Source organism: Amblyomma americanum, chromosome 2, assembly GCF_052857255.1.
Source record: "Amblyomma americanum isolate KBUSLIRL-KWMA chromosome 2, ASM5285725v1, whole genome shotgun sequence".
Taxonomy (NCBI): Eukaryota; Metazoa; Arthropoda; class Arachnida; order Ixodida; family Ixodidae; genus Amblyomma; species Amblyomma americanum.
In genome coordinates, this window is record NC_135498.1 from 158,851,110 (window position 1) to 158,878,999 (window position 27,890).

The 27,890-nt window shown below is 48.3% G+C and overlaps 1 protein-coding gene across 1 annotated transcript in view; it reads left to right on the forward strand.

Annotated features, from left to right (window-relative positions):
• Nucleotides 1–27,890, forward strand: part of LOC144121918 (4-pyridoxate dehydrogenase-like) — a 74,448-nt gene that overhangs the window by 25,939 nt on the left and 20,619 nt on the right. The window contains exons 4-10 of the mRNA XM_077655357.1: nucleotides 2,306–2,437; nucleotides 5,475–5,599; nucleotides 7,220–7,387; nucleotides 9,975–10,119; nucleotides 11,489–11,652; nucleotides 13,860–14,037; nucleotides 24,490–24,706. Of these exons, the coding sequence (XP_077511483.1) occupies nucleotides 2,306–2,437; nucleotides 5,475–5,599; nucleotides 7,220–7,387; nucleotides 9,975–10,119; nucleotides 11,489–11,652; nucleotides 13,860–14,037; nucleotides 24,490–24,706 (1,129 nt within the window). The remainder of the gene's footprint in view (nucleotides 1–2,305; nucleotides 2,438–5,474; nucleotides 5,600–7,219; nucleotides 7,388–9,974; nucleotides 10,120–11,488; nucleotides 11,653–13,859; nucleotides 14,038–24,489; nucleotides 24,707–27,890) is intronic.

A 27,890-nucleotide genomic window follows, 5' to 3' on the forward strand; every position in this document is an offset into this window, starting at 1 on the left:
CAGCATGCTTAATACCGTCACACCGTTAGCTTGGCTGGCCGCGGCACGCAAGGCTATACTCCGCAGGAGCGCTCGTCCTCCGGCGAGCACATGTAGGACCGCGTCTCGGCAGTGCGAATCGCCCGCCAAGCACTTAGCCGTGCGTACCGCGTGCAGGACTGCTTTCCTGAGAACACAAAAGTGTACCTGCGCTGTTATGTGAGATGACCGTTAAGAGCATGGCGCTTTTGCTGTCCCACATTGTTAGTTGCGCTCAAGTGGTCACCTTGTAACCTGTTCATCGCTCAGAGAGCACAATGAGTGGACTGCTCAGAGCTCTTACTTTATTAATCATTTATTTCTTTTCGGTTGTTAAGCAGGGTAAGCGTAAGCATTTTACTTTATCCTACGTCAGTTCTCGCACACGAAAAAACGCACTTTCCAGCCCATTCGGTACAGCGATGAGGTTGATGCTCTGGATACCACACAGCGTAATGTAAAGGACAGAACTGTTCCAAAACAAAGACTAAGGGCATTAGTTTTTCTTGCTGAGACACAAACAGCGTAAGTTTTGTAACGCTGGATGCAAAATGAATTGCAACGGCTTTTTGTTGCATCAGGCATTCCTAACTTCATTATTGCTGTCTTTGCAGTGGAAGAGGAGGCCGAAAAACAAAGTGCACGAGGTATTTTCCATCGTCTTACAGCCTAATAAAAAAAAAACGAAGGATAAAGTTTGGTAAATGAATGGCAACGAGGAAAAGAATAATTCGTAAACGGTGTCCCAAGTAAATTAAGCTATGTTTTAAGAAAGCGCGTCGTAGGCGAGTAAAACAGAGTGCAGTAGGGAACCATATCTCATACAGTTAATATGACTGCATTTAATGTGATCTGAGAAGGTTGGGGCTTTGGCCTATCGCCATCGTCCAATTGAGTTTCAGTAGCTAGAGACCGTATTCTAGAAGCGTTCAATAAGTGGTCGTTTTCTATTGCGGTCCGCACCATTTGATTTTTTCCCAAATTAGGATGTTACGGCTGAGTGACGACAGGTAGCTGATCAGTAATTCCAGCAAAGTTGTTAAGCCTAAACCTGCACAAGTCATTGTGGCAGTAATTGTATTTTGGAACTGAATGATATTATATATGCTACAAATATTGAAAATGTATTTGAGAGAGAGAGAGAGAATGAAAAGGAAACGCAGGGAGGTTAACCAGATGTGAGTCTCCGGTTTGGTACCCTACACTGGGGATGGCGGATAGGGGTTAGAAGGATGACAGAGAGGAAAACGCAAAAAAAGGAGCGTGCACACATGGAGACACACACACACAAGGCGTTCCAGTTAGTCTGTCACACAGGCCGGTAGATTGTAAGAAGCGCAAAAGCGCTTGCACGGCCTTCTTCTGCGGCGGTAGGTCCTTTCGATGTTGTAGAATTCTTTTTTCGGATAGCGGTTGGTCGTCCAGTTGGTCAAGTTCGTGGCTAAGGCATGCCCTCTGTGGACTGTACTGCGGGCAGGAGCACAATATATGGCCAATTGATTCTTCATGGCCGCAGTGGTCACAGGTTGGGGTGTCGAACATCCCTATGCGGAAGGCATAGGCTTTAGTAAAGGCAACACCCAACCAAAGTCGATATAAAAGCGTGGCGTCTCTACGGCGAAGCTGTGATGGCGCTCGAAGACTGCGTAAGAAAGCTGAAATAGGCGGCAGCGCTGGATTTGAAGGCGGTGGGAGCTTCTGTGCATCTATATAATTAGTGCTATCAGGATCGGTGGCGGGGCCGTTTCCCAGTTTTTTTTTTTTTTAGCTAGAGAACGCACCCAGTTTAAGCCGCGCCTATATAGACGTGTCCACTTTACGGATCCGTCCCGAGTACGGGCCAAAGGATTGTGTGCCATACATCATTTGACAACAGGAAGCATCTGGGGGACAAGCTTTCGGGCTGTCGACGACCCGACAAAGTGGTGCAGGCGCGATGTGTTACCGTTCTGTTAACATAATAATTCGTTGTCGACTTCAGACTATTTTCCCCTTAGAACCATTTTAATAGTCCATGTCATTATGCTACTGCTTTCTTGAGAAACTCGTTATTTTTACTATTCGCTTTCTAAAGTTCCGCCTTCGAAAATATTCCGGAGCGATTTATAATGAAAACATTGGTGAAAGTACTGGAACAAATTTTCCATGCTTCAAATATTTGGTTCACGGGTGCTGTGCTCCTGAAAGAGAAGTATATTGCCTACTTTTGTGCATACGCGTTTGTGCGGTTTGTGTGTCAACGGAATGCACCCGGCAAGTCTGTGCCTTCTCCATTTTCTTCCCTCAGGTTACCACGGTACCGGGGGAGAGCTGACGGTCAGTTCGGCCAAATATCATTCGTACGTGCTGGAAGCCTTCCTCGAAGCCGGAAAAGAGATGGGATACAACATCGTCGACTCCAACGCCGGGGAGCAGACAGGTGGGGAAAGGCACCTTGCTTACATCGGTACCAACGCCATTTCCGTCATATCATGGGCAGATACACGAGATAAAATGGCCATTCAGAGGCTTGCTAAGGGGGCTAAAAATGTGCACTTCCTCAAAAAGGCGTTATCAAATAGAGAGATGTACAGCCATGACCAAAAGCTTGCGGTGTGTGGATTCACAGAAAAAAGGCTGCCACCATCTGGAAGACGTTGAAGTAACGAGCGTAAGCTCTTTTGTTTACTAGATGAAGAAAGCGAAAAAGAACGCGCCGCTCGTGTCGAGAAACGGAATGTAATACCCTTTGAAACAGGGTGGATTACCACCATGCTCGTCTACGCGTTTGCGCACGCTGCCTAGCGGAACAATCGCCGCCTAGCGCCATCGATCAATGAAATTACGATGCACGTGTACCCATTGTTGAGTGAGTTGCACCCACTCAAGATATGTTCCAAACGGAATTTGCTTCTTTGCGGGGGTCAAGGTGTGCCTTGCATTCTGCTTGCGGTGCTGTATGGTAGCGCTCAATTAGTAAATGCACGTATACAATATTTACATATTATTTTATTGTCTCTTTATTTCTATACCACAACGCATAGGGTTTTATTTCCCTACCAAATTCGCTTTACAACGGTCCCCGGTTGGGTGCCCGTTGTTGTCTGAGAATATATAGAGAAACGAATGCATACATGTAGAGCGGTCTCGTAACGGGATAGTTTTCCTACCCGTTTTAGAATATTTTTTGGTGAGGGGGTTAAGGGATGATTGGGCGCAACCAATACTAATGGCCACCATCTTGAATTTGAGAAACCGAAACTATGCCGCCATTTCCTCCCCTGACGTCATACTCACATAGTTCCCCCTCTATTCACCATATTGGACCGTGTACGTCATCACTGGCCCGCGGCAGGTGGTTGTTTCTACAATGCTATTGCAGATGGCACAACAAGTCTCAATGCGAGATGCTCTGTGTTCTAGTTGCAGCCACAGATGGAGCTTTGATCTCAGGGTGGTAGGAGACATCATGAAATCTCGAAACGTGATGAGTGGTTGCTGCCACAGATGGCGCTGTGATGAAGGGTGGTAGCAGACCTCACGCAATCTCGAATCGTGATGAGTAAGAGCTTACGCTCTTAAAAAAATAACGCTATTTTGTGTTGTCTCGCTGGTCAGTCAGCTGGCATTTTTGCAGAGGATATTGGCCTTGCAGAGGTTGTTGGCCTCCTTAGCTCAATCTCATTGAAGTTAATGTTTTTCCGCGAATCCATATTCCGCAAACTTTTGTCCATGACTTTACATGGCAGTTCGATAATTAAATTACCATCTGCCTAGAGCTGGACACCAGCCAGTTCTTGTCCATTTTTAAGGGTGCCCAAATTTTGCCTGAATGATTTTTTCGCACCTTAGGGAGGACTCATATCGGTAAGGTCGAGGGTGCTTCGATAAATGAGCAGCCTTGGTGAAAAGTTCTCTGGCTAACGAGCTTGCTACATAGCCATGTAACTGGACTTTTCTTCACCCCTGAATACTCCCATCGCTGCTGCGGTATGGGCGCGAGCTCGTCTGACCCTCCAGAGAGCTGGAAACTAGGTCGCACAATACCAACCTCAGTGTAGGGAGTAGCATCCCCCAAGCCCCGATGGGAAATAACGACCGAGAGTACACATTCACAATCAGTACCGTGCACATGCATGGGAAGAATATTGTGGTGAAGTGACGGCTCTCGCTGTCTGAAAGCTTAAGGGCCAAATTTTAGAACGTTCCTCGCTTTACGTAGTTGTTCTACTTCAAATGAGGAGCCATCCATGCATCCTTAACTCAAGCAAGAGTTGCACGGGGCATCTAACTGTAGAAGCACCCTTAGCCGCTCCTTTGGTAAGGAGGTCCTGAGAGTGGCAGGGAGCCACTTATACGTGTATAATGTCGCGAATATCTGTGGAAAAATGAAAATACTTTCCTGTGTATTGAGAAATTCAAGCAAGCATCGAAATTTCTGTGTTCACCTGGAGGTACGTTCGTTTTGCATTTTACACGTGTTATTCTAACGGTCCAAGTGCCTTGGAAGGAAAACATGTCTGTCTGGCAACCTCAAGCAGTTCAAGTGCAATGCCAGAGGCGAGTGTTTCGTCCTGCGCCGAGCTTTCAATACGTTCTAGTGTTTCTTGTTTGTGCCATCATAACTGAAGAGTTCCTTTATACGAAAGAGAAAAGACCACTGCTGAGCGCGCTTGTCGGCAAACGCCGATATTCGGTTGAAAATGATCAATCGGACGCGGTGTCATTGAGATAGAATACAGCGGACGGAAGCATATCGCTCCAGCGCACGCACACATCACTCAAACTGAGCCGCACTGAAAACTGAGCCGCATTGAAGTCGTCAATCTTGCATGCAGCGGGTACAATGTATAGCGTGCAAGAAGCCAACATTGCGTACCCGGTGTCACCGCAGCTGCCGGAGTCACCCTAATGTGCACGTGTGCAGAGCCAGAGGTCGTGGAGAGAAGCATTCTTTCAGGGGCAGGCAGCGAGACAAGGAATCATGAAGATAACGTTGTGTCTACCTTTAGAAAAGAACGCTCCAGAGTAAGCCTCAGAATGCTTTTTAGTAAGGCTTGTTTGCCTTCCAATTCGGGGAGCGGCACATAATTCATCCTCACTTAGGGAAGCATAGTTTAAAAAATTGGCCCTAAGATTCTTGCGATAATTCAACTCCGCTTTCCCATGCAGCGTCTGCCTCCACTGCCTTGATTTATGGTGACGACATAACAGCCTTCGATACGTGTCACCTAATCACGCAGGGAGACTAGCGAGGACCGTAACCAGATAAAACAACACGCTTCACATTCATTAGTTTCAAGGGGGGGGAAAATAAGTGTCTAATCAAGAAGTCATCAAGCAAACACCAAGCAAACTTTACAGAAACTTTTCTCGAGAAACGTGAGCAAGTTAAGAAAACGACTTGGAGAAAATGGACACGCGCTGAAGCCGCTTGGGATATCGATGTCTGGTGTACTCGCTTCACAATATCGCAGGGTTCTGCCCGAACCAGTTTACGATGCGTGGTAAGGAGCGATGGTCCACTTCAAAGGCCTTCGTGATTCCCGTGGCAGGAGATAGACCCAATCTTCACGTCTCCCTCTTCTCCATGGCGACCAGGGTGAGTTCGCTGGTTCTCCGTCTGAGCAGACAATTGAAGAGAGCAAAGTTAAGAGCATACCTTGCACTGCGCGGTGAAATTGAGAGTAGCAAATTCTTTTGTGTTAAGAATCGTCTTCTACCAAGTCAGCTTGAAAGTAGCTCTGTGTGATGTATTGCAGTGATTGAACTGCAAATGCTGGCATCAGCTACCGCACAAAGAAAAATAAAGAATCGCCAAAATGCGCAGGTTGCGGCGGCATTTTCAAAATTATAATTATTGGTTCTTGCTAGCGGTGAAGGCGAGTATCAAACGTGCCTACAATTTTCTGCTTATTCCTAGGATTATAAACGCCATTGTCGATAAATAAGACTGGTAATTTGCGGGCAGTGCTTGTGACTAGACATAGTCGCACGCAGATTATACCAAAAATCCTTCGTCTAGCTAAAGCCAATAAGCTGGATAACCTGCGATGCTGCTTATATCCCGGTGCTTATTATCATTCAAAACAAGCCCCATGGTTGAAAACTCGCTGGAATTGGAGATAGATGCGAAAATTGGTTAATATTGGATGCACTGAGGATAAATTCAAGACTGGTTTTACTTTAGTCAGATAGAGGAAGAGATTAGGCAGTTCTTAACACGAATGCCAAATATTCTGGGCTACACGGAGATTCAACAACCATATAAGAAAATCTTGTTGTCAGAACAGTGGAATAGTTTGCAGTTTTCGTTACATTCACAGCGACAGAGTGGCTATTAAGAGCGATCAGGAACAAAAAGGCAGCACAATGCGCAACGGAATAAAGAAGGTAGGCAGAAGGAGCCTTTATAGGTGCTGCTTAAGCACGGAAATACAGTAAGGAGTATTTCTCCACATCTGCGGTCCTTGCACCAGGATTCGAGCACAAAGTCGGCCTGCTCTCCTGTGTGCTGTTATTTTGCGCTGTATTCCTTCGTAATATTCATAATAATGAGCCACATGCAATGAAACAACCTCATTTTACGCTGTCAGTTGCATCAGCACCTGACAGAGTTACATACTACAGTTCTTGATAAAACAAAACCGTGAAAACACGCGCTCTTTAGTGCCTAATACCCTTAATAATTTAAGTTGAAATGCCTCGAAAGGCTTGAAAGCATAAGGCGCCCTCAACTAGCTAGCGTTTTAGTGAGGCAACGACCATGGCAAAATCAGGAAGAGAAACTGTGCAGCAAAATAGTGAAGCGCGACAAGTTCTCCAGGCCGATGCCAAATTGGGCGCTCGTCTTATTGGAGGTTTTTGGAATTTATTTGGAATTTTCTTAAAACGGACAAACAGGCTGGCGAAAAGCTAAAGTCAGTTTTTTTGCTATTAACTTCTCCAGCACGCGGAACACCACATGGGGCGCTTCGGACTAATTTTGCACCATCTGTGGCTCTTGAACGTGCTGCGAGATGGCAGAGAACCAAGCAATATTTATTCTGGGTAAAACTTCCGCACTTGCTGCCTGCATGCGATCCCGCGAACGTGGGCTAAGTAACAGAAAGGCTTTGTAATTGCGCCAGCGCGAACACTGCAAAAAGAAACGACAGTAACACGCACAGGTATTTATCGGTAATGAATAAATTACCCATTTTTTATTCTCTTCTTCCAACAGGTGCTATTCGAAGGGAAACGTGCAGTGGGCGTCACCTTCGTCAAAGACGGCGTCGAACAGACCGCGCTGGCAGCTCGCGAGGTGATCCTGTCGGCGGGGGTCGCCAATTCGCCCAAGCTCCTCATGCTCTCTGGCGTTGGACCTAAGGAGCACCTCGAAGAAATGAAGGTATGATGGTGTCGCCATGTTAAGAGCAGTTAATTTTGAAGCAGAGTACATCCTTGGGGCACCGATTTGTTTTCGGTACGTTTTGTGTTTCGTGGTCAGACTGCAGAGATACTTTCAGCTATTATTACAGAGCTCCTTTAAACAGCCAGAAAGGAAGTCTTTCCTCCGGTTTCAAGATTGACGCGTTTGAAACGAGTGAAATTCGGTGCACTTGCGCAGTCACATTTTCAGATTGCTTCGCGCTGCGCGTAGTTGTCGCTTCATACGTCAGCGCCGCAAGGACCGGACTTTAATGTCACAGCTGGCGCCGTGCTGGTAGCAGTACGATTAATTATGCTGTGTTTATTATAAAAACTTGAAACGGAGCTGCCTAGATGAACACCTGTCACTTATAGTATGGAAGCCAAGAATCTCGGTCGTCAAAAGATGCGCACTAAAAACACTAAACAGTTTCTCCGCTCCTTTTTTTCACTGTTCCGTAGGTTCTCTTGACGCCGGCGTGCTTCGGTTATCAGCGTAAATACGAAACTATATCGACGTTTTGAAGAGTTCAAGAACTAAATACATAAGAGCAAGTGCCTGTTGGCGGTTGGTATTTCCAGGGCTGAATTTTCCTGCTTTTTTATGATGTTAACCGTACAGATTCAAAAACTTTCCGACCGCTGCGCGAGCAGAACAGAGATTGTTAACCCTTCTCTAGACATCATTGAAGATTGCTGCAACGAATAATGAAACTGGCTATGCTGCATGTGTCTTTACACTGGTTCACTTAAGCCTCTACGCATACGGAAGTAGCAAAACTATAGCTGATTTATTTGGAATTGTTCAGACTGTTTGACGAAATAGTAGTGGACCTCCCGTCTCCCCGGCCATGTCACAAACAAATAATATTTACTGTGGAGAGCATCTGCCATAAAATAACCAAACAGAATAGTCTGAGAAAGAAAGCACTCTATGCCCGTTATCAGCCGACATGACAAATCTCACAGAAATAAAAAAAAATTGGCGGTGGTTTAGCTCTGGTTAAACATGGAGTGACGCGATGGCTACAGCTGGCCGAGTAGAACTTGGTCCCGTGACCAACCACGTGACCAGCCACGTGATGAGCCACGGCACCGAGTCGCCGGCAGCTGCTCTGAACCACGTGACCAACCATGTCCCAGCGTGGCGGCGCCGCCACGCTGAACGCTCGAAATGCTACCGTAATGTAGCTATCGCTACAAAAAAGAAAAGTACGATGATGTCACAGCAGCCAACAGGGTGACATTTAGCTTTGTCAGCTGTGAGCAATAATCCGATTCATAGATAATGTCGTTCGTGTTCGAACAAAATTTTACGTCGCAGTATGACAAACTAGGATATCTGTTTTGGTCACATTCTTCAGAGAAATAGAGCGCTACAAGTTCGCAGTCATCGCGATAAGCGGAGTTACAAATTACACAGTGAACGCCTTCGAGCACGCTTACTGTACTGTTTTAAGTGAAGAGCCCTTCGGGCTAGTTGATGAATCAAGAGCCCTTCGGACTAGTTGATGAATCATGCGGAATCAAAACCCGCTTCAACCAACAGACCGCGCTAAGAAGGGATGCATCACAAGGAATGGAAAATATTAAATCTAAACTGATTTGCATGAAAATTCAAACCTGAGTCCAAATTCTCAGGGCAATGTTGTTTGCTTTTTCGCCCTTCAGCAAAGCACTTTTGACACCTCTCAAGACGAAATTAAAGTTAAAAATTGAGAACGAGGGCTGTCCTCGCCCCGCAAAGATCTTGAGATTCACGGTTACGATAAGCTCCTGACAACATAGCTGAGAAGCACAGCGCGTCGCCTGAAGATTTTTGACAGGGTATGTAGAATGTAGATGGTGAAGAAGAACTAAGAAAAAGAAACTTCACAGATACGCAGCACTGGGAAATAGCAGTGCGGGTAAGCAATGTGCCGTCCGGATGAGCACATTTTGGTGACAGCGAAACCCAAAGGCTCGTTTACTGAGTGGACGCGCTATGTGGCGATGTCTAGTATGTCTGATCGCCTCGATGGGGGGGACAAAGTTTTATTTACAGGTTTCCTGCTATATATGGTATGTGTCGCGAAAATCAGTGTTAATACGGGATCGCCGCTTATCACAATACCTTAATTACTCTACTTGTGCTCAGTTCTGGAGGTCAGTGTTCACTTATATGCCCTGGTAGTTTTTTTTTAATGCGCATGAGTAGTTGGGACCAGAAAAGGCTTGCCTAATTATTTGAAGCGGATCTCTATAGATAATCGCAGCGGGCGAATTATATCAAATCTACTGTAATTTTACTTTTATTCCTCCTGCGTCGTTATCTGAAGCAAGCCACGCCCCTGTTATTACCAGGGTCAGCCAGTAGGAGGTCCCGATGACAACATTGCAATAAAATCCAATAAAAGGAATTGTTACTTTTCACCGGCCAAGCTTGGGTATTTAACTATTCCTTTCTTTATTAGCTAGCTACCCCTGACCAAATATGGCGGAAGCAGGTTAGGCCGAGTACACAGTTTAGCATGCTTAAGCCGGTAGCCCTCGTGTGACCATCGATGACCCGTTCGCCGCCTACGCAGATCCCTGTGCTGGCTGACCTTCCTGTGGGCAGCGATCTTCAAGATCACGTCATCGTCGGGGGCATCGGGGTGCACCTCAGGGACCCGTACAACGTCGGAGTGTCAGGGGTCAAGGCGGCGCTCGACTACTACCGCTACAACACAGGTGAGGGTGCATGCATCGCAGTACGACAAAAATATCTGCGCGCATCGTAGCAAATACCTTGGAATTACTTGTGTGTGTGCTGCCAAGCGAAATAACCTGTGTGCTGGTCAGCCGTATATTCATCTGCCCGCTGCGCACGTTGTATCACCCCATTACGGGAAGGTGCTTTTAGCATACATTAATAACCACTGTTGTCTGATGTGCAGGCAATAACTACCTCAATGGTGCATGTAAGTAGTTAATTTAATATAATTCGTTTAGATGCAGAAAGATGCTATCGATGACAAAAATTGTCAAGACGCGGGAAAGGAAGCCGAGGCTTATAACACTTGTCCGGTGGCTCGTGGCTACACTTGTGGAGATGAAAAGCGGACTTATGTGTTGTAATATGTGGACATGAAATGCGATTATCATTGCTAGACACTATATACACGTGCCTAGAACAGTTTTTGCACGTCCTCTAGTCCTTCCTTCTTGTTTCAAGATTAACATGGGCACAGATGTGTGATCCCGGTCACTATGCTAGCAAATGGAACTAATACAAGCAACGTTTACGCAGGCATTTCGTTAAATAAAAAATGGGGGAATATTTTATTACACTTGCTTTTTCATACTCGCTGATCAAGTATCTGATTATTTAATACTATTGCATACCTTGCAGGTAGGAACTACAGGGTAGCAATGAAGACACTTTTTTCCTCACTCGCTGTGGCATCATTGTGGCATCACTCGCTGTGGCATCACTCGCTGTGGCATCATTGTGCGTGACAACAAAACACGAGAAGCGAAACTTGCCATTGCTGCGAAATTTCGACGGGACTGGAATTTTTTAACGGAATTCAGCAGTCAGGGAAACGTCAACAATCATTCAAGACAAAAACAGTTACTGGAAGCAGTGCTCCTTCCCGCATTCCAGTAGACAGCATTGTCATTTTCAGAAGTGATTTTATGGATAAATATGTGAAAGTTAGCCATCGGCTTTGGTGAGAGGAAAGTCGCACCCTTAACATAGCCTTTCAATAAGTGCAAGGTGGTAAGGGTATATCTAGGCGCACCTTCTTTGTAGTAATATCTGAAGAATATAATACATAGAAACGGGTGATTTGCGAGGTTTAAATAAATTCTGCCAGATTTTGTACCTCAGCTTTAATGCTGCGCATCCGCTCGTCATGCGAGGCCCTTTTTTATGAAACCAGTGTCAAACATGAAAGACTAGTAAAACCACGGGCGCAGTTCATCTGGTCTGCCAGCCGCACTTACCGGAGTGGGTGGCGGCGAGGCGTGTTGTGTGAGCGGGAGTAGGCCTGGTGTGAACGGAGAGATAAACCTAAAGTCATAGTGAAGAAGACCACAATGACGTTGTGCATAGGTTCTTGGACCCTACCTGCCGGCGCTGAGGCCGTGGCGTTCGTGAAGACCAAGTACGCGAACGCCAGCGAGGACTACCCGGACGTTGAGATCATGCTCATCGCTGTGCCGCCAAGCTCGTCCTTCGTCGAGACATATCTCACCGGACAGGGTCTCAAGCAGGAGGTGAGGCACGACGAAGGCGCCTGTGCCAGCAAATACAAATCCGCCTTGAGTGGACACTGAGAAAAACGTTTTGTGGTGAAAATCCGTTGGTGGGCGTGCCAGACCGCGCTGAAATTTGCTCGGCAGCGAAAGATGCACCCACTGCTCAGAAAACTTGATTTTAAAAAAACGCAACTTTTTCCCGTTTTTCCAATTATTACAACGACGTAAAGGCTGAAAAAGACTCAGCGATTGCTATTTGCAAGTGAAAGACCGTGTAGCCAGCCTCAGAGATCCGGTTTTATTTGCCTTGACGTCATCACGCCTTTGCGAAATCGAGTGATGATGGCGATAACTGTATTTAGTTTTTTTCTCACACTCAACTTTTTAACAGCTCTGTTTTGACAGACAGTAGCCTCAATGTCATTAGGTCATGGAAGAAAGAACGTTTAATTGTTACTGGAGATGTCTGCCTGGCAGTTCGCAGGCTACTGCCGGTGAGGGCGAAAAAAATGAAAACGATCCCCGACTCGCGCACTCATAGCACACATGATTTTCAAAGGGAACGTATAAGGCTTTTGTACTTAGGGTCATTTGACAAGGCTTTTATTCCAGCTTCCACGGTGGCTCGGCGGTCATGGCGCTCAGCTGCTGACCCGAAAGACGCGGCTTCTATCCCGGCAGTGGCGGTCGCATTTCGATAAAGGATAAATACTAGAGACCTGTGTATTGTACGATGTCAGTGCATGAGAAAGAACCCCAGGTGGTCTAAATTAACCAGAGCCCCCCAATACGGTGTTCCTCATAGCGTGGTACAGTTTGGGACATTAGACACCATAAAACGGAGGTGAAACGAATCTTTCATCCCACGCGACGCGCAAGTTGTGCCATGAACGGACCAATTGCCGGCTCCAGGGTGCAGTCCCGACAGACACAGCAGTTTCTAACCATCTCTGGTATGCTGTAGAATTACGACTGCTACAGATTAAATGTTGAAGGTCTGTCTACAGCCCATGTAGGGCACAGTTTACTGCTAGAGGAGTCTATTTTGTGGGGGAAATAGTTATAGGATGCGTAGCGTCGTGGTGAATCGGATGCAGGAAATCGCGGTCATGCCTAGCTAGGTTGCATGACTTGGGAAAATCATCCGTCGGGTCGATGCGATGTAGAGTCTGTGCTGACGGTCCGTGTCAAACCTCGGAGAGAGTGTAAACTGCTAGGCTGGAGCTGCCACATACCTCACTCCATCAGCTTGAGAGGAAGAAATGGTTATCACACCGGATCAACCACCAGGGTAAATTGCAAGCAGATTCCAGCCTCAATTTGTCCTCAGTGTCTCTTTTGAGTTCGAGTTTCTTTCAGCTGTAAAGCACCTCCCCCTCCCGAAAGAAAGGGAATAAAGAAAGAAAAATACAATAATTCGTTTCAACTGCCTGCGACTAGGATGCGGATATCAACAGTGACCAAGCTGTGAAGCACATATTTACAGGAATAATATCCTGTTGTTTTCTGGATAATTAAATCCGAGTTGTGCGTATACTAGATACATTCTTTATTTCAGACACCGCCTGTTTTTATATTGTCGCTAGCCAAGGAGAACAGTGTATGGGAGAACTCATGGATGAGGTCGGTCCTGTTTAATCCCAGAACCAGGTTGATCCCGAGCGCGCCTTTTGAGCTAACCGCCGCTCGTCGTTTCGGGCTAATCGTCGTTTCGACTAAGCGCGGAGGCCGCGTTGTGCTAGGCACGTTGCAAAATGTCCTTTAAAATCAACTTGATCACTTATATCGCGCTATCATCTACTGCACCACTTCTTAGAGTCTCGGCCGATAGCAAAGTTGCTAGTTGATAGCCTATTAACCAATAGTGTGCCATTCAGCTGAAGCGATACGGAGACTACAAATCACAAAAAATGAACCTTATTTTCGATATCGTCACAATTACTATGAATCAAACCACGTTCACTGAAGGCGTCGGCGATTTCTTTGCAACCTAGCCTGTACGCCAACAGCCTCCTTATCCCTGAAGCTTCCTAACTACATCCGCACACCGAGGGCGAATAGCGACATTCCACAAAGCGGACAAACGATGTCCTAATATACGGGCCTATGACGTCATGGACTCTATGGTTCTGTCGTGCCTCTTGTTATATTATTTTAAAAAGCCCCTGTGGCGCTTTTTGTATATGTGACCATGAAGACGATGATGTGTGCGCTGTGTTGTGCAGGTGTACGACCAGTACTACAAGCCGTACCGCGGAGAGCCGTCCTTCCAGATGATACCCATGGTAATGCGGCCGAAGTCGCGAGGTTTCGTGAAGCTGCGCTCGACCGACCCCAAGGACCCGCCCATCATCGACCCCAAGTACTACAGCCACCCGGACGACGTCGACGTAATAGTGGAAGGTAGGCCTCTCATTCAATAGGTTACTTACAAAGTGATTCGATCCCCGGTTTACTCATACTGCATGAAGTGGCTCACTTTCAAAAAATGGACGAGTTCAGCTGCTGAAAACAGCCGTTAAAAACTTAATGGGGGCAGGGACAGTGCAGAGAGAAATGAGGCGAACCGAGCTTTCCCCTGGGTAAGGTGGCACTATATTACTGCGTAGGAGCAGTTAGAGCAGATCGTATGTCTGTAGCAACTAAGCATTCAAATGACGGCGCAAAATTTCACCCATGAGCAGATGCACCCAGCGCTACAATTCTTTCATTGAGTAACTCCCGATCAATGCGAATCCCGACTACCTTGAAAGTAGCTTTCAAAGACCAAGCCTGGACACGCTTTCATGCTGAAAAGCTCTATAATCAGAATTTTCAGTTGGTGTCCTTTTCTTTCCTGTTCTTTTTTTATTGCGATGGGATTTATCTATTCAATTTGCGTACGCCGAGATACTTTTTCGCAACAAAAGGTAAAAAAGACAGAGGAAACACTACTGAGAGCGTTGTGGCATTTTAGCTAGTTATATCGATGAATGTTAGAGCACATGCTTTGTGAAGGCTTCATGTCAGCTTTCGGGTTAGTCTATCGAAACAAGCAACAGCATTGAATAAACAATGCGATCAAACGGTCCTGTTAAAATGTTTCAAAATAGAAAGAATTATTTTAATGTGCACGAAAAAAATGTGCATACGTACATGCTACGTATATCCAGAAAACAATGAAGTGCTTAAAATTTCCGGCAACGCCGGTGATACAGGCAGCGGCAGATCTCAGATCTCTTGCTCAGATCTCTCGAGGCCCAGGAATATCGGCATGCGTTTTCACACTAGCGCTTTAGGTGCAAGTAGATGTGACCTAAATGCGATCGCGGATGATCTAGATAAAAAAAGAAAGAGGTCTCGTACGCAAGGCATGCGTAGAAATGACGGCCCTGACGACTGAAAGCTGCGGCACCCGACGGCCATCACCCCATTAGAGTGCGGGCAGCATTTATCTTCTCGAGATCGACGTCGGCATTATGCTATGCCTCTTTTGCGGGACACGGAATTATCAGTGTGTGCGCTAAGTCTGTAGGAGTGAAAGTCGCTGAAGCGAGAGCGCAGTGTCGTTGCTGGAAAGTGGAACGTTTGGTGACCTCAGTGCAAGGCTTCAATCATGCAAGAAAAGTGCTTCATAATAACAAGTGTTCCAATCTAGGAGCCATACACATTCATTTGCAAGCAAACGTAAGACCACGTTTCGCCTTATGCTTCATAATTTCATCTTGTCGTTTTCAATCAGCAACAAGAAAGCGGCGCTGAAGAATGCCGTATTGAAGTAGACAAGCTAAAATAGGCGTCCTTTTCAGGGTGCCGTATGAACATTGTTTTAAATCTGATGCTCATTTTGAATGCCTGTGTTTTCCAAAAGAAGAACGCCAATCAGATATGCGCAAGAACAGCAGAGGGACTTCTGAAGTTCATGACAGAAACGGACACACACACCGTACACTTATGCGAAGTGGCCTTCCACTGATAACTGAGGACTGTCAGAATAGATATTGTTGCGGGAAAGAATATATTTACAGTTATTTACAAAAACGAAAGAACAGCTACGGGCGGCACTCAGAACACAGCCAGAGATGAGTTCTCGTCTTCTTCCTCGTCCACTCGTTCACTCGCTCAATGTCGTCGTCGTCGTCTACCCGCTGCAGGAACCCCGGCTGATGAAACGCCGTCTCGGCGTTAGAGTGGTGGCGTAGGAGCGTCGTGATAAGGTTTGAGGCGGCATACATGGACGACGTCGGTAGAGGGGCCAGAGGACGATGGCGAGGACGCAAGGGGAGCAATTTCATAGTTCACGTCGGTGACTCGGCGCACCACACGGTAAGGGCCACGGTAGTGAGAAAGGAGCTTCTCGGAGAGACCGACGCTGCGCGACGGCGTCCAGAGAAGGACGAGTGAACCGGGGTGATATTCGACGGCCCGGTGCCGGCGGTCGTAGGCGGACTTCTGGGAAGCTTGAGAGGCACGGAGCCGACTACGGGCTATTTGGCGAGCCAGCGTGGCCTGGGCGATGGCGTCCTGAGCGTAAGCAGTGGTGGGGACTGAAGAAGGCGGCATGAGTGTGTCCAAAGGCAATAGGGGGTGCCTACCAAACAAAAGGTAGAAAGGGGAATAGCCTGTTGTGTCACGCCTTGAAGAGTTATATGCAAATGTCACATAAGGCAAGGCTGCGTCCCAATCGCGGTGGTCCGGTGAGACGTACATTGCTAACATATCGGTGAGCGTGCGGTTGAACCGTTCCATAAGCCCGTTGGTTTGTGGATGGTAAGCTGTCGCAAGCTGGTGCTGCGTGGTACACGAACGAAGAATGTCATCAATCACTCTGGACAGAAAATAACGACCGCGGTCGGTGAGCAGTTGACGAGGGGCGCCATGGTGAAGAATTACGTCTTGGAGAAGAAAATCGGCGACATCGGTAGCGCAGCTGGTGGGCAAAGCACGCGTGATGGCGTACCGAGTCGTATAATCAGTTGCGACAGCGATCCACTTGTTACCGGAGAGGGACGTGGGAAAAGGGCCAAGAAGGTCGAGGCCAACACGGTGAAAAGGTTCCGGAGGTACGTCGATGGGTTGTAGAAGACCGGCAGGCAAAGTGGAGGGCCTTTTCCGGCGTTGACACAGGTCGCAAGCGGCAACGTAACGCTTGACGGAACGATACAGACCAGGCCAAAAGAAGCGGTGCCGCACTCGAGCGTACGTGCGGGACACGCCAAGGTGGCCGGCTGTCGGCAGATCGTGCAATTCCTCAAGGACAGACGAACGTAGATGTTGGGGTATGGCGAGGAGCAGCGGAGGACCGTCGGAGCGTAGGTTGCGGCGATACAAAATGCCATTCTGGAGCACATAAAGTTGCAGAGACGGAGATCGGTTTGCAGAGCGGAGGCCGTCAAAGATAGGTTGTAAAGATGAGTCGTTGCGCTGTTCGTTGGCGATATCGGTGAGAGCAGTGATAGCTAAGAGGCAGGGTAGGGTCTCAGCGTCTTCGAGGTCATGTGGCTCCACAGGGTATCGGGATAAACAGTCAGCATCCTGGTGGTGACGACCGGACTTGTACACGACAGAGTATGAATACTCTTGAAGGCGCAAAGCCCCGCGACCAAGGCGACCGGTGGGACCTTTTAGTGAAGACAGCCAACAGAGAGCGTGGTGATCAGTGACGACAGTGAATGAGCGGCCGAACAGGTACGGGCGGAATTTAGCGACAGCCCAGACAAGGGCGAGACACTCGCGCTCAGTAATGGAGTAATTTTGCTCTGCGGCGGAAAGTAGGCGGCTGGCATAAGCGATGACGCGATCTTGGCCCTGTTGACGTTGGGCTAGCACGACACCGATCCCATATCCGGAGGCGTCGGTGTGAATCTCTGTGGGAGACGACGGGTCAAAATGGGCTAAGATGGGCGTAGAGGTTAGCAAATGAACGAGGGAGGAAAATGAGTTTTCTTGTGCAGGGCCCCAGATAAAGGGGGTGTCGTTCTTAACAAGGTCGGTGAGGGGGCGAGCGATGCCGGCGAAATCTTTGATAATACGTCGAAAATACGAGCACAAGCCGACAAAGCTGCGCACATCTTTCGACGACCTAGGAAGAGGAAACTCCTTCACGGCTTGAATTTTGACTGGATCTGGGCGTACACCAGAAGCATCAATCAGGTGTCCGAGAATAGTGAGTTGGCGGTGACCGAATTTGCATTTCGATGAGTTCAGCTGGAGTCCGGTGTTACGAAACACTGTCAAAATACTGGAGAGGCGTTCGAGGTGCGTGGCAAAAGTAGGCGAGAAAACCACAACATCGTCTAGGTAGCAGAGGCAGGTAGACCACTTAAAGCCGCGAAGAAGGGAGTCCATCATTCGTGCAAAGGTAGCCGGCGCGTTACAGAGTCCGAATGGCATGACTTTAAATTGGTATAGGCCATCAGGCGTCACGAAGGCGGTCTTTTCACGGTCCTTTTCATCTACGGCAATTTGCCAGTACCCCGATCGAAGATCAATTGAAGAGAAATATTTGGCGCCGTGGAGGCAATCGAATGCATCATCGATCCTCGGGAGAGGATATACATCTTTTTTTGTGATGCGGTTAAGGTGCCGGTAATCAACGCAGAAGCGCCAGCTGCCGTCCTTCTTTTTTACCACGACAACTGGAGAAGCCCAAGGGCTTGACGAGGGCTCGATGATGTCTTTTGCGAGCATCTTATCGACCTCTTGATTTATGACGGTGCGTTCCGCGCTGGACACGCGGTACGGACGTCTGTGGAGAGAAGCGGTATCACCGGTGTTTATCCGATGCGTCACCACAGAGGTACGAGTCAAAACAGGGGCATGAAAGTCGAATATGTTGAGAAAAGATGATAAGAGGCACCTAAGATCGTGAGCTTGCATCGCTGCTAGGTCAGAACAGATCATGTCGGCGTAGTCATCCGTTGGTTTCTCTGGTGATGTTGCCGCAGGCAACAGGCATTGATGAGTGGAAGGCAAGCAGCTGTCCACCACTCATATGACACATTCGGCAGCAGGGCACAGCGTGGCGAGTGAGATGCCTTGCGGGAGCGGTTGGATAGACGAGCCAAAGTTCAGAACCGGAAGGTACGCACAGTTTGTCGACATTGTAAAGACAGTGTGCGCAAGCGCAATACTTCGCGTGAGGGCAACGTCAAGGTCCGGAGTGACTACGTAGGGGCCATCAGGGACAGGGGGAACAGATGAGAAAGAAATGTAAGTTGCGGCTTGAGGCGGTAGACGGACAAAGTCGACAGCACAAAGACGAGGTACAACTGGGGACGGCGACTCAGCAGAAAGAGGAAGGTCAAGCTGGACAACACTGGTAGCGCAGTTGATGAGGGCTGAATGCTCAGACAGGAAGTCGAGGCCAAGAATGACGTCAAGAGGGCACTGGTCCAGAACAGAGAATAGAACGGATGTATGGCGGCCGGATATGGTCACACGGGCTGTGCATAGTCCAACCACAGAAGGCGTTCCGCCGTCGGCAACGCGGAGAACGGCTGTGGGTGCAGGGTTCAGTACCTTTCTGAGGCGGCGTCGTAGGGTGGACATCATGACGGACATTTGCGCGCCCGTGTCGATCAGGGCTCTCACAGGGACTCCATCGACATGAATAGCGAGCAAATTGTGGCGTGCGCGAAGGGCTAAGCGAGGATTTTGGGACTGGGGCTGTACTGCAGCCTCACCTCCAGACACTGCAGCGTCTAGTTTTCAGCTTGCGAGCGTCCGTTGGGGCCAGGAGATGAGCGACGGCGTAGGGCCGAACGAGACTGCCGACGCAGGGGGGACGGGGAGCGGCTGGAGCGGGAAATCTGGCCGTCAACGGTAGCACTCTGCTGGGCTGGAGGGGGCGTGAAGTGGCGGGGCTGGTCATTGTTGCGGTGAGAGCTTAGATGACTGTATGTGCTACGACGAGACCAATAATTGCGACAGTGACGGGAGATGTGGCCAATGCGGTGGCAGAGGAAACAAATGGGTCTGTCGTCGGGTGTCCGCCAGTCGTTAGGGTTACGGCGACGTGGAGCGAAGTAGGAAGGTCGTTCAGGAGCAATCGCAGTGATGTCGAGTGGTGATGAAGGACGCACAGGGCTGACGGGCTGGAGACCAAGGTTTGCAAGCTCTTGACGGACGACGGCTTGTACCATCGAGATGGTGGGCAAGTGGTTGTCGCCATCACGTAGAGGCAGGGAGGCAGGGGACATAGCTTCGAGTTCGCGTCGAATGATGCGGGTCACATTTTCTGGAGGCGCAGGAGTTTGCCGGTGCAGCAGGTCTTCACATGAGGAAGTCGCAGCCGTGTTGGGGAGGCGTGTGTACGGCTGACTAATACGTCTGCTTTTAGCTTCCTCGAAGCGGCGACATTTCTTAATAATGCCGTCGACTGTAGTGCAGTTCTTGCAGACGAGCAGGTTGAAGGCGTCGTCGGCGATCCCCTTCAACACGTGACCCACTTTGTCAGATTCGGGCATGTTATTGTCAACTTTGTGGCAGAGGGCCAACACGTCTTGAATGTAGGAAACATAGGATTCCGTAGACGTTTGAGCTCTGGACGCAAGCTCCCTCTTAGCGGCGAGTGTTCGGCCGAGCGGCCGTCCAAACAGCTCGCGCAGTTTCTGCTTGCAGACGTCCCAGCTGGTCAAATCATCTTCGTGAGTCTCGTACCAGACGCGGGCGGTGTCTTTTAGATAGAAGATGACATTCGCGAGCATAAGAGTTGGATTCCAGCGGTTGTACGTACTCACGCGTTCATAAATGTTGATCCAGTCGTCCACGTCAACGTTGTCGGTGCCAGAAAACGTCCCAGGGTCACGCGGGGAAGAAAGAACGAGCGATGGCATTGCCGATTGTGATGTTTGCTGAGAGGCGTCTTGGGTCATGGTGAGCGAAGTCAGCTGGCGGCCGCTGCGGAGCTCCGTCTTCGGTAGGCGTAGAGGAAAGCCACACCTCCACCAAAATATCAATGCCTTATTAAGGATTCAATAATTTCATATCGATCTCTTGCAGTCTGTGATTATTAATAGATAGTCTTCTAATTGCATTCTCTTAACGTCAGGCGCTACCTCAAGGCCCTGTCCTAGGTATTTTCTTCTACCTAATATACATCATTGGCCTGCCGGAACACCTTTCCAGCAATATCCGCATATTTGCGTTCGACTGCGTGATCAACCGGCCTGTTAATAACATTAATGATCGAAATTCTCGTTAGAATGACTTTCAGGTTGTCGAAAACTGGGGATATGTTGCCTAATGACACTGAATTATCCTCAACAAATACATGATCATGTAGTCTCTCACGGCAGGCATAACCCGTTTTCCTTCTTATACGGAAATACAAGCTAACCAGAAGAGCTGATTAAATCGTACGGTTACTTAGATATCACCGTAAGTCACGACGCATTTCGGAGGGAGAATGTCTTTAACTTAATTTCATCTCCAAATAAAGTCCTGCGGCTTCTGAAACATAATTTATGTCATTCAAATAACGCCACAAAAACTACTCTAATGCTACACAACGATACAACAAAAATTAATATAAGCATCTCCTGTTCAGAGCCCGCACCAACAACACCTCGTCGGTGCATATCCAGCCGTACAAATTCGCCTGTGCGTATATTCACACAAATGCAGTGTGCTATCTTTGTATTTACAGTACCATTTAGTGAGTCTTCCTTGACATCGCTCCATCGCCACCCTACCTCTCCTCTATAAATTTTATTTCAGCCCACTGGTTCAAGAACCGTAGAGTTGAGCAGCTCCGCTACGCATTGCCATCGCGCCTGCCATCCCTTTCAGGTTACTGCACCTCGCGCTTACACCGTAACCGTCTCAGCGTTTTTTTATTTTTGTAGTGATAGCTACATTACGATACCATTTTGAGCCTTCAGCGTGGCGGAGCCGCCACCCTGTGGCTGCACCGCCACCCTGTGAAACGCCGTGGCCGCGCCGCCACGCTATCACGTGGTGCGGAGCTGCTGCGGGCGGCGCGGCGCCGTGGCTGATCACGTGGTTCGTCACGTGGCTGGTCACGTGACCAACCACGTGACGCAATTCAACTGAGCAAGTTCCACTCGGCCAGCTGTAGCTATCGCGTCCCTTCAGGTTAACCTGAGCTAAAGCACCAATTTTTTTGTAACGATGGCTACATTACGGTAGCAGTTCGAGCCTTCAGCGTGGCGGTGCCGCCACCCTGTGGCTGCGCCGCCGCGCTGTCACGTGGTTCTTCACGTGATGCGGAGCAGCTGCCGGCGGCGCGGCGCCGTGGCTGATGACGTGTTTCGTCACGTGACCAAGTTCCACTCGGCCAGCTGTAGCTATCACGTCAATCCTGGTTTAAACAGAGCTAAACCACCGCCAGTTTTTTGGCAGCAGCCGCATGAACTCCGGACGCGGCCGTCACCTGCCCATCAGGGTTTAACGCAAACACTGAAACTGATATATCACCTTGGCAAATTGTACTCAACCTTGATTATCACCCTGCCCTTGATGAAATACGTCGAACTTGTCTTTAACGCATACAAGTAAAATTAAATAATCTACAACGTACTATGCACTTTCGACAAAATTGTAAATACTGAGTTACAACATGCCGATGTGACACGCGGGCTTTTAGCGACGCTGTAATAGAGCGTTCCTGATTAATTTAGGGCACCTGGGGTTTTTAATGTAAGATGAGATCTCACAGCACACGAGCATTATTTTATTTAGCCCCCACCGAAATACTGCCGCCGTGGCAAGGACCGAAATTACGACCCCGGGGTTGAGAAGCTGAACTACAAAGCACCTGAGAGAACATATAAATGAGCTAGTAGCGATAGTATCGTTCGTACAGGGCCTGACCTACAAAGCCCGTCCGCGCTCAAAAATCTCATGACTGCGCCTGTTTAAACGGACAAATGGGACGTGCTCATGTAGCTATTTAAGGAGCCGCCCAGCCGACTATCCACCTATGAGCAATATTGTGACTGGACAGTAGGGGCACGCTGTAGGTTTTGGCAGCCTCATTACCTGTTAGACAACTTTCCTCTGTGTCACGGATCCTCGGAGAACACTCGGACCGAAAGAATGAACTAGGCGACAGGTGTACCCACACAGATGCACGTTGAATACACCTTACGTGATACAAACAATAGTACCCAAACTAGCACACAAAACACAGACTACCAATACACACGACCCGGGAACACTACTACCATCGTCTACTACTATCGTCCTACTGTTAGTGTTCGGCGTTCGTGCTCACGGTTCGGTGCTGATGGAGCGTTGCGTGGGTCCAGTAGCCGGCGTCGAGGTGGCATTCGAAGTGCTCAGGCTGGCGTCACTGGCGGCGTTGTTGGTGCGTCGTACAAGCTCTCGGTCCAAGCGCCCGTGGAGATTATGCAGTTGTTGTTGGCGTAGTAGGCAGCACCCGGATAGGTGGCATCCGCGCTGGAGGCCCCCGTGGTCGTAGCAGGTGGTTGCGTCATCCGTTGACTTCCCGGAACGGGTTCAGGAACGGGAGGAAAACCATGGTGCGACACCGTAGAACTTGAGATCACCGGAGCAGTAGCCGGCGTTTCTCTCTTCCAGCCGAGGTGTTCGTGACCTGCCGGAGCCTCCGCTTCTCTGTTCTTTCCCCGTGCCTCACTCTGCCTCGCGCCTTTATAACCTTGGCATTGGCCCACCTCATCCTTGTCGTCGTCCTTTTCTTCTCTTCTCCAGCAATCGTCTCTTCCCACCTCCTCGAATACTTCTTCATCTCCTTTATTCTTGGGTTAATACACGTTATGCTTATCGTCTTCCTCGTCGTCTTCTCCAAACCTGTTTCGTTCATACTTCTATTGCAGACTTCCTATTATATGTGACACTCGGAAACACAAAGTTTACGCTGTTAAAACTCAAAAATGCTTAAAACATAAAAAGCACTTATAAGTTCTGGGCTAAGCAGCATAGGATGCATGTTCGCAAGCTGGTAAACTTAAACCAACAGCAGAGCAGGTTGGTCCACCACTACACAAACAAATATCGCGCCACAGGAGATGACATTGGAGAACAAGACCGGTCAACGCGCTACTTACAACTGGTTGATCCTCAGAAAAAAACGTGAAGGTCTTCATGGCACGATAAGTAAGAACCCAGCACGTAGTACAGCTTAAATCAGAAACATAGTAATTTGAGAGCTATATGTCTATGAAATACCGCTCACGTGTAGCAAGGTTCATAGTGCCCAATTGAGGACGTTGTCAGGAAGGATGCCTGCGTGAGCCCATTCTTTCTATAACAACTGCAACAAAATATAATTTCCCGTAACACTCTAGGTCCCGCATACACACGCCATTGTTGCAAAAGACGACTGTGCTGGACTTCAGCCGTGAAGTTCCTTATTAGCTGCCAGAAGCATACTAGATCAGGTGAAAGGGTTCAATGAAATCGTTCCTGGTTTAGTCTCACTGCGCTCCGACTTAACATCTGCGGTGCCATATATAGTGTGATGCTTTTTTCTGAGCACAAGCCTGTCGTTTGTAGCTCTTTATGTTGTCTGTATCTCTCGGTGATGTTTCCCGTAGTGACACATTGTTCTCGCAACGTACATTCGGGGTTAAGCATGCACATCGCTGGTCGACCTTTGGGAGCAACATTGGACCAAACGATCTGACGAGTACTGCGGCACAAAATAAAGCCTGGAGGCATGCGTTCTCACACACGATACAGCAAAAAGGAACCCTATTCGAATTTAGAGGCAAGTCAAGAAAATACTTCACAATTTTATTTAAAATATTCTTGAGCAAAAGCATGAGCATTGAAACAGCTGTCCTTCCAGACGTAGATACTTTATGTGGTTGTCCCTTGATCTTGAGAGATCACAGGAAGCGCTGACTTGTTCGCGTCCTCTTGATGCAGGCCTCAAGGTGTGCAAAAAGATCGCCGACTCGGAAGCATTCCGCGCGCATGGCGCAAAGTTCTGGACGCCGCCATTTCCCGGTTGCGAGCATCACGAACAGTTCAGTGACGACTACTGGCGCTGCCTAGCTCTGTCGTTTGCGTCCACCGCCGCCCACCCGGCTGGGACGTGCCGAATGGGAAGTGATCCACTGGCTGTCGTCGACCCACGACTCAGGTACGTCCGCAAAAACATGCGGGGGGCGAAGCCGAAACAAAGAAAATAACGGGTAATTACTGCAGTCGGTAATGCGAAGTTTGAGCGCAGCTCGTCACACGCCACCTGCCCCGGCTGGCAGATGGCGTGTCGCGCTGCTTGTCACCCTCCGCAATCATCCCCTGGCAGCCACCTCCTTGCTGTCCATTCCTCCGCTATCGCCGTGGCAGGTGGCATTTCGCTCTGCAATGTACTGTCAACACGCCACCTGTGACGCGCCTACACAAGAGACTTTTCTGGTGGCGTGTTACGCCTACTACGACGCTGAAAGGAGAAACTGGCGCCTATGAGCTGCCCTATAGAATAGGCTTAATATACATGAAGGGGCTGAATACACAGAATAAATTCTGAATGGACAGATCGCTTGGATACGTTTTCCAGTAACACGTCGTGATTGACTAGGGAACTCGCGGTTGTGCATTCAGAACGCGTTCTTTATTTTAACCGGCACATGCCCATACATATGTACTTCCGCCGGCAAAAAGTGCTATACACGTAATAAAAAAAAAGTATTCTCCGGGTGAGGCTCGAACTCGCAACCCCGGCATTGCTCACGAGCACTGTCGTATAAGTACCGTGCGCAAACCAATTGCGCCACTTTTTTTTTCTTTATTGCTTGACTTCGGCAAGAACCACAGTACACAAATACACTTACACGGCACAATGAACAATACTTAACACTATCCGCCTTGTGGTTTGTGGCTTCGTCATATTAAAACTCACAACTCTCTAAGCGTCACCAAAGGCTCTACTCTTTCGAGCCACTCAGGAGCTTCAGGAGCAAGTTTCTGAATTTCAGCATACACTCCTGAAAATAGATCCGCGCTGGACGTGCATCAGGATCGCAATGATATCCTGCCATTCTGGAGTGCCAAATACAGTGGAGGCTCATTAGCATAAAAAGGTCGAATGGTGTCCCATCCTCACTCTCTGCAGGCAAGTACCGTATTCCATGAGAGTCTAGCGGAAATTCCTTTTTTAAAGTCCCCTGCAAGATGTCCCAGAAGTATACCCCCTCCCAACAATGCAAAAAAACGTGATCTATTGTCTCTGGTTTTTTACAGGTTGAACAATGTGATCCCCAAGGTAGAAATAAATGCTTCCCCTCCAAAAATTTCTTTACTGGTAGTGTTCCGGTATGTAACTTAAAGAAGAATGTTTTTGCACTTGGCGGCACCTGCATCGCCTTCACACGCTTAAGTACGTCGCGTCCCAGGCCTCCATTGTATACGGCCCTGTACATAGGTTGTGGAAGAACTACATCGCACAAATCCCTATACAACTTCTTCCTGCTAACAGAAGACAAATACTCATATGAAAACCGAACAGATAGGAATCGAACACTCGCGACAACCTCTCTAAAGTAACAAAAAATACGTCCCGATAAACTTTCGGTTGAGACAATAAAATCCGGCAGTGCATTTACAAGCCTTAATTGGCACACAGTGCGCAAAAACGGATCACATACATCACACGCAAAAAAAAAATCTGCTTACGATCTGCCGTACAAATAAGTGCCCAAGACTCAGGCCACCTTCCTTGACCCGCATAAACAAATTCGTCCGGCTGCATCGTTCCCAGCCCGCAGCCCACACAAAAACGGCAAAGATCCGGTACAGTGACTGTACGTTCATCCTTGCACAATGCAACACTTGCGTCACGTACCACAACCTAGACATAAAAAACAGATTACACACTGTGGCCCTTGCGAAATTGACAGATGTTGCACTTTCCACCTCTCTACCTTTTCACGCGTGGCTTGCGTCTGTTCTCTCCAGTACGGTTCGCTATCGCGATAATCGTCTAGTGGGACGCCCAAGCACTTTACTGGAGTCGTCACCCAGGACATGTTTGCAAAATGGTCGGGTTTCGTTGGCCATTCTCCGTGCCAAAGCCCCAGGGACTTTGACCAATTCACTTTACTGCCTGTGACTTTGGTGAATTCTTTTACACATGCCACGGCCTCGGTTACACCTTCCCGATTCACTGTAAACCCTGCGACATCCGCATAGGCCAGCAGCTTAACTTCTGCCGCTTGAAGCTGGAAGCCACGAATTTTTTTATTTTGCATGATATTCAAACACAACGCTTCGATGTAAATGCAGAATAGAAGGGGGCTAAGGGGACAACCCTGGCGCACCGAACGCTGCAGGACGATGGGGGCCCCCAAACTCTTATTTACAATTAATCTTGTCGTGCAGCTCCGGTACGCCAAGGCCACTCCCTCGCCAATAATGGACCCTGCATTTACATGGTCGAGTATGCAGAACAGGATTTCGTGTGAAACACAATCAAATGATTTCTCAAGATCTAGCTTAAGTATGGCTACACCGCTATTAGTATGATCACAACACTCAAGCACACACCTCGCTCTATGAATATTGGTATTAATGGAGCGTCCCTTGATCCCACACGTCTGGTGAGGACCGACTATATCTTGAATAACTGACTGTAGTCTCCGGGCTAAAATCTTCATGAAAACTTTATAATCTACGCTTGTGAGTGAGATAGGACGATATGCTGTGACCGGTTGTAACTTTTCTGCTTCATCATGTTTAGGAATTAACACTGTGTGGGATTTACCGTAAGACGGAGGCAGTTCACTTACTTTGTAGGCTTCATTATACACTGCTGTCAGTACTGACACTATTTCGTTTTCATATGCTTTGTAAAAAGCCGCACTTAGTTCATCAGGTCCAGGTGATTTTCCAAGGTCCAAATTTTCTGTCGCATGCTCTACCTCTGGCGCAGTTATCGCCAGCTCCAACCTTTCTTTCTGTTTGTCATCTAATCGCGGTAAAGCGCCAAGAAACTTTTCCTTGAACGCGCTCACATCCACTTCTTGCTTCGCAAACAACACCTGATAATATACAAGAAATGCCTGCTGGATATGACCGCTTTCTCCAGATAACGCCCCACCCCAATCAATCTTTTCAATGTGGTTTCGCTGAGCATGCGTTTTTTATATTCCTAGCGCTCGTTTTGACGGTGTCTCCCCAGCGGCTACATCTTGCGCCCTAGCCCGCACAAGCGCGCCAGGATAGCGTTCTTCTTCGAAGAGTTCAATCTTGCGTTTTATTTTTCTAATGTCGTCCATCCACTTTCCACGCTCTTCGCTTTCCTTTTCGACAAGTTTAGCCAGTAA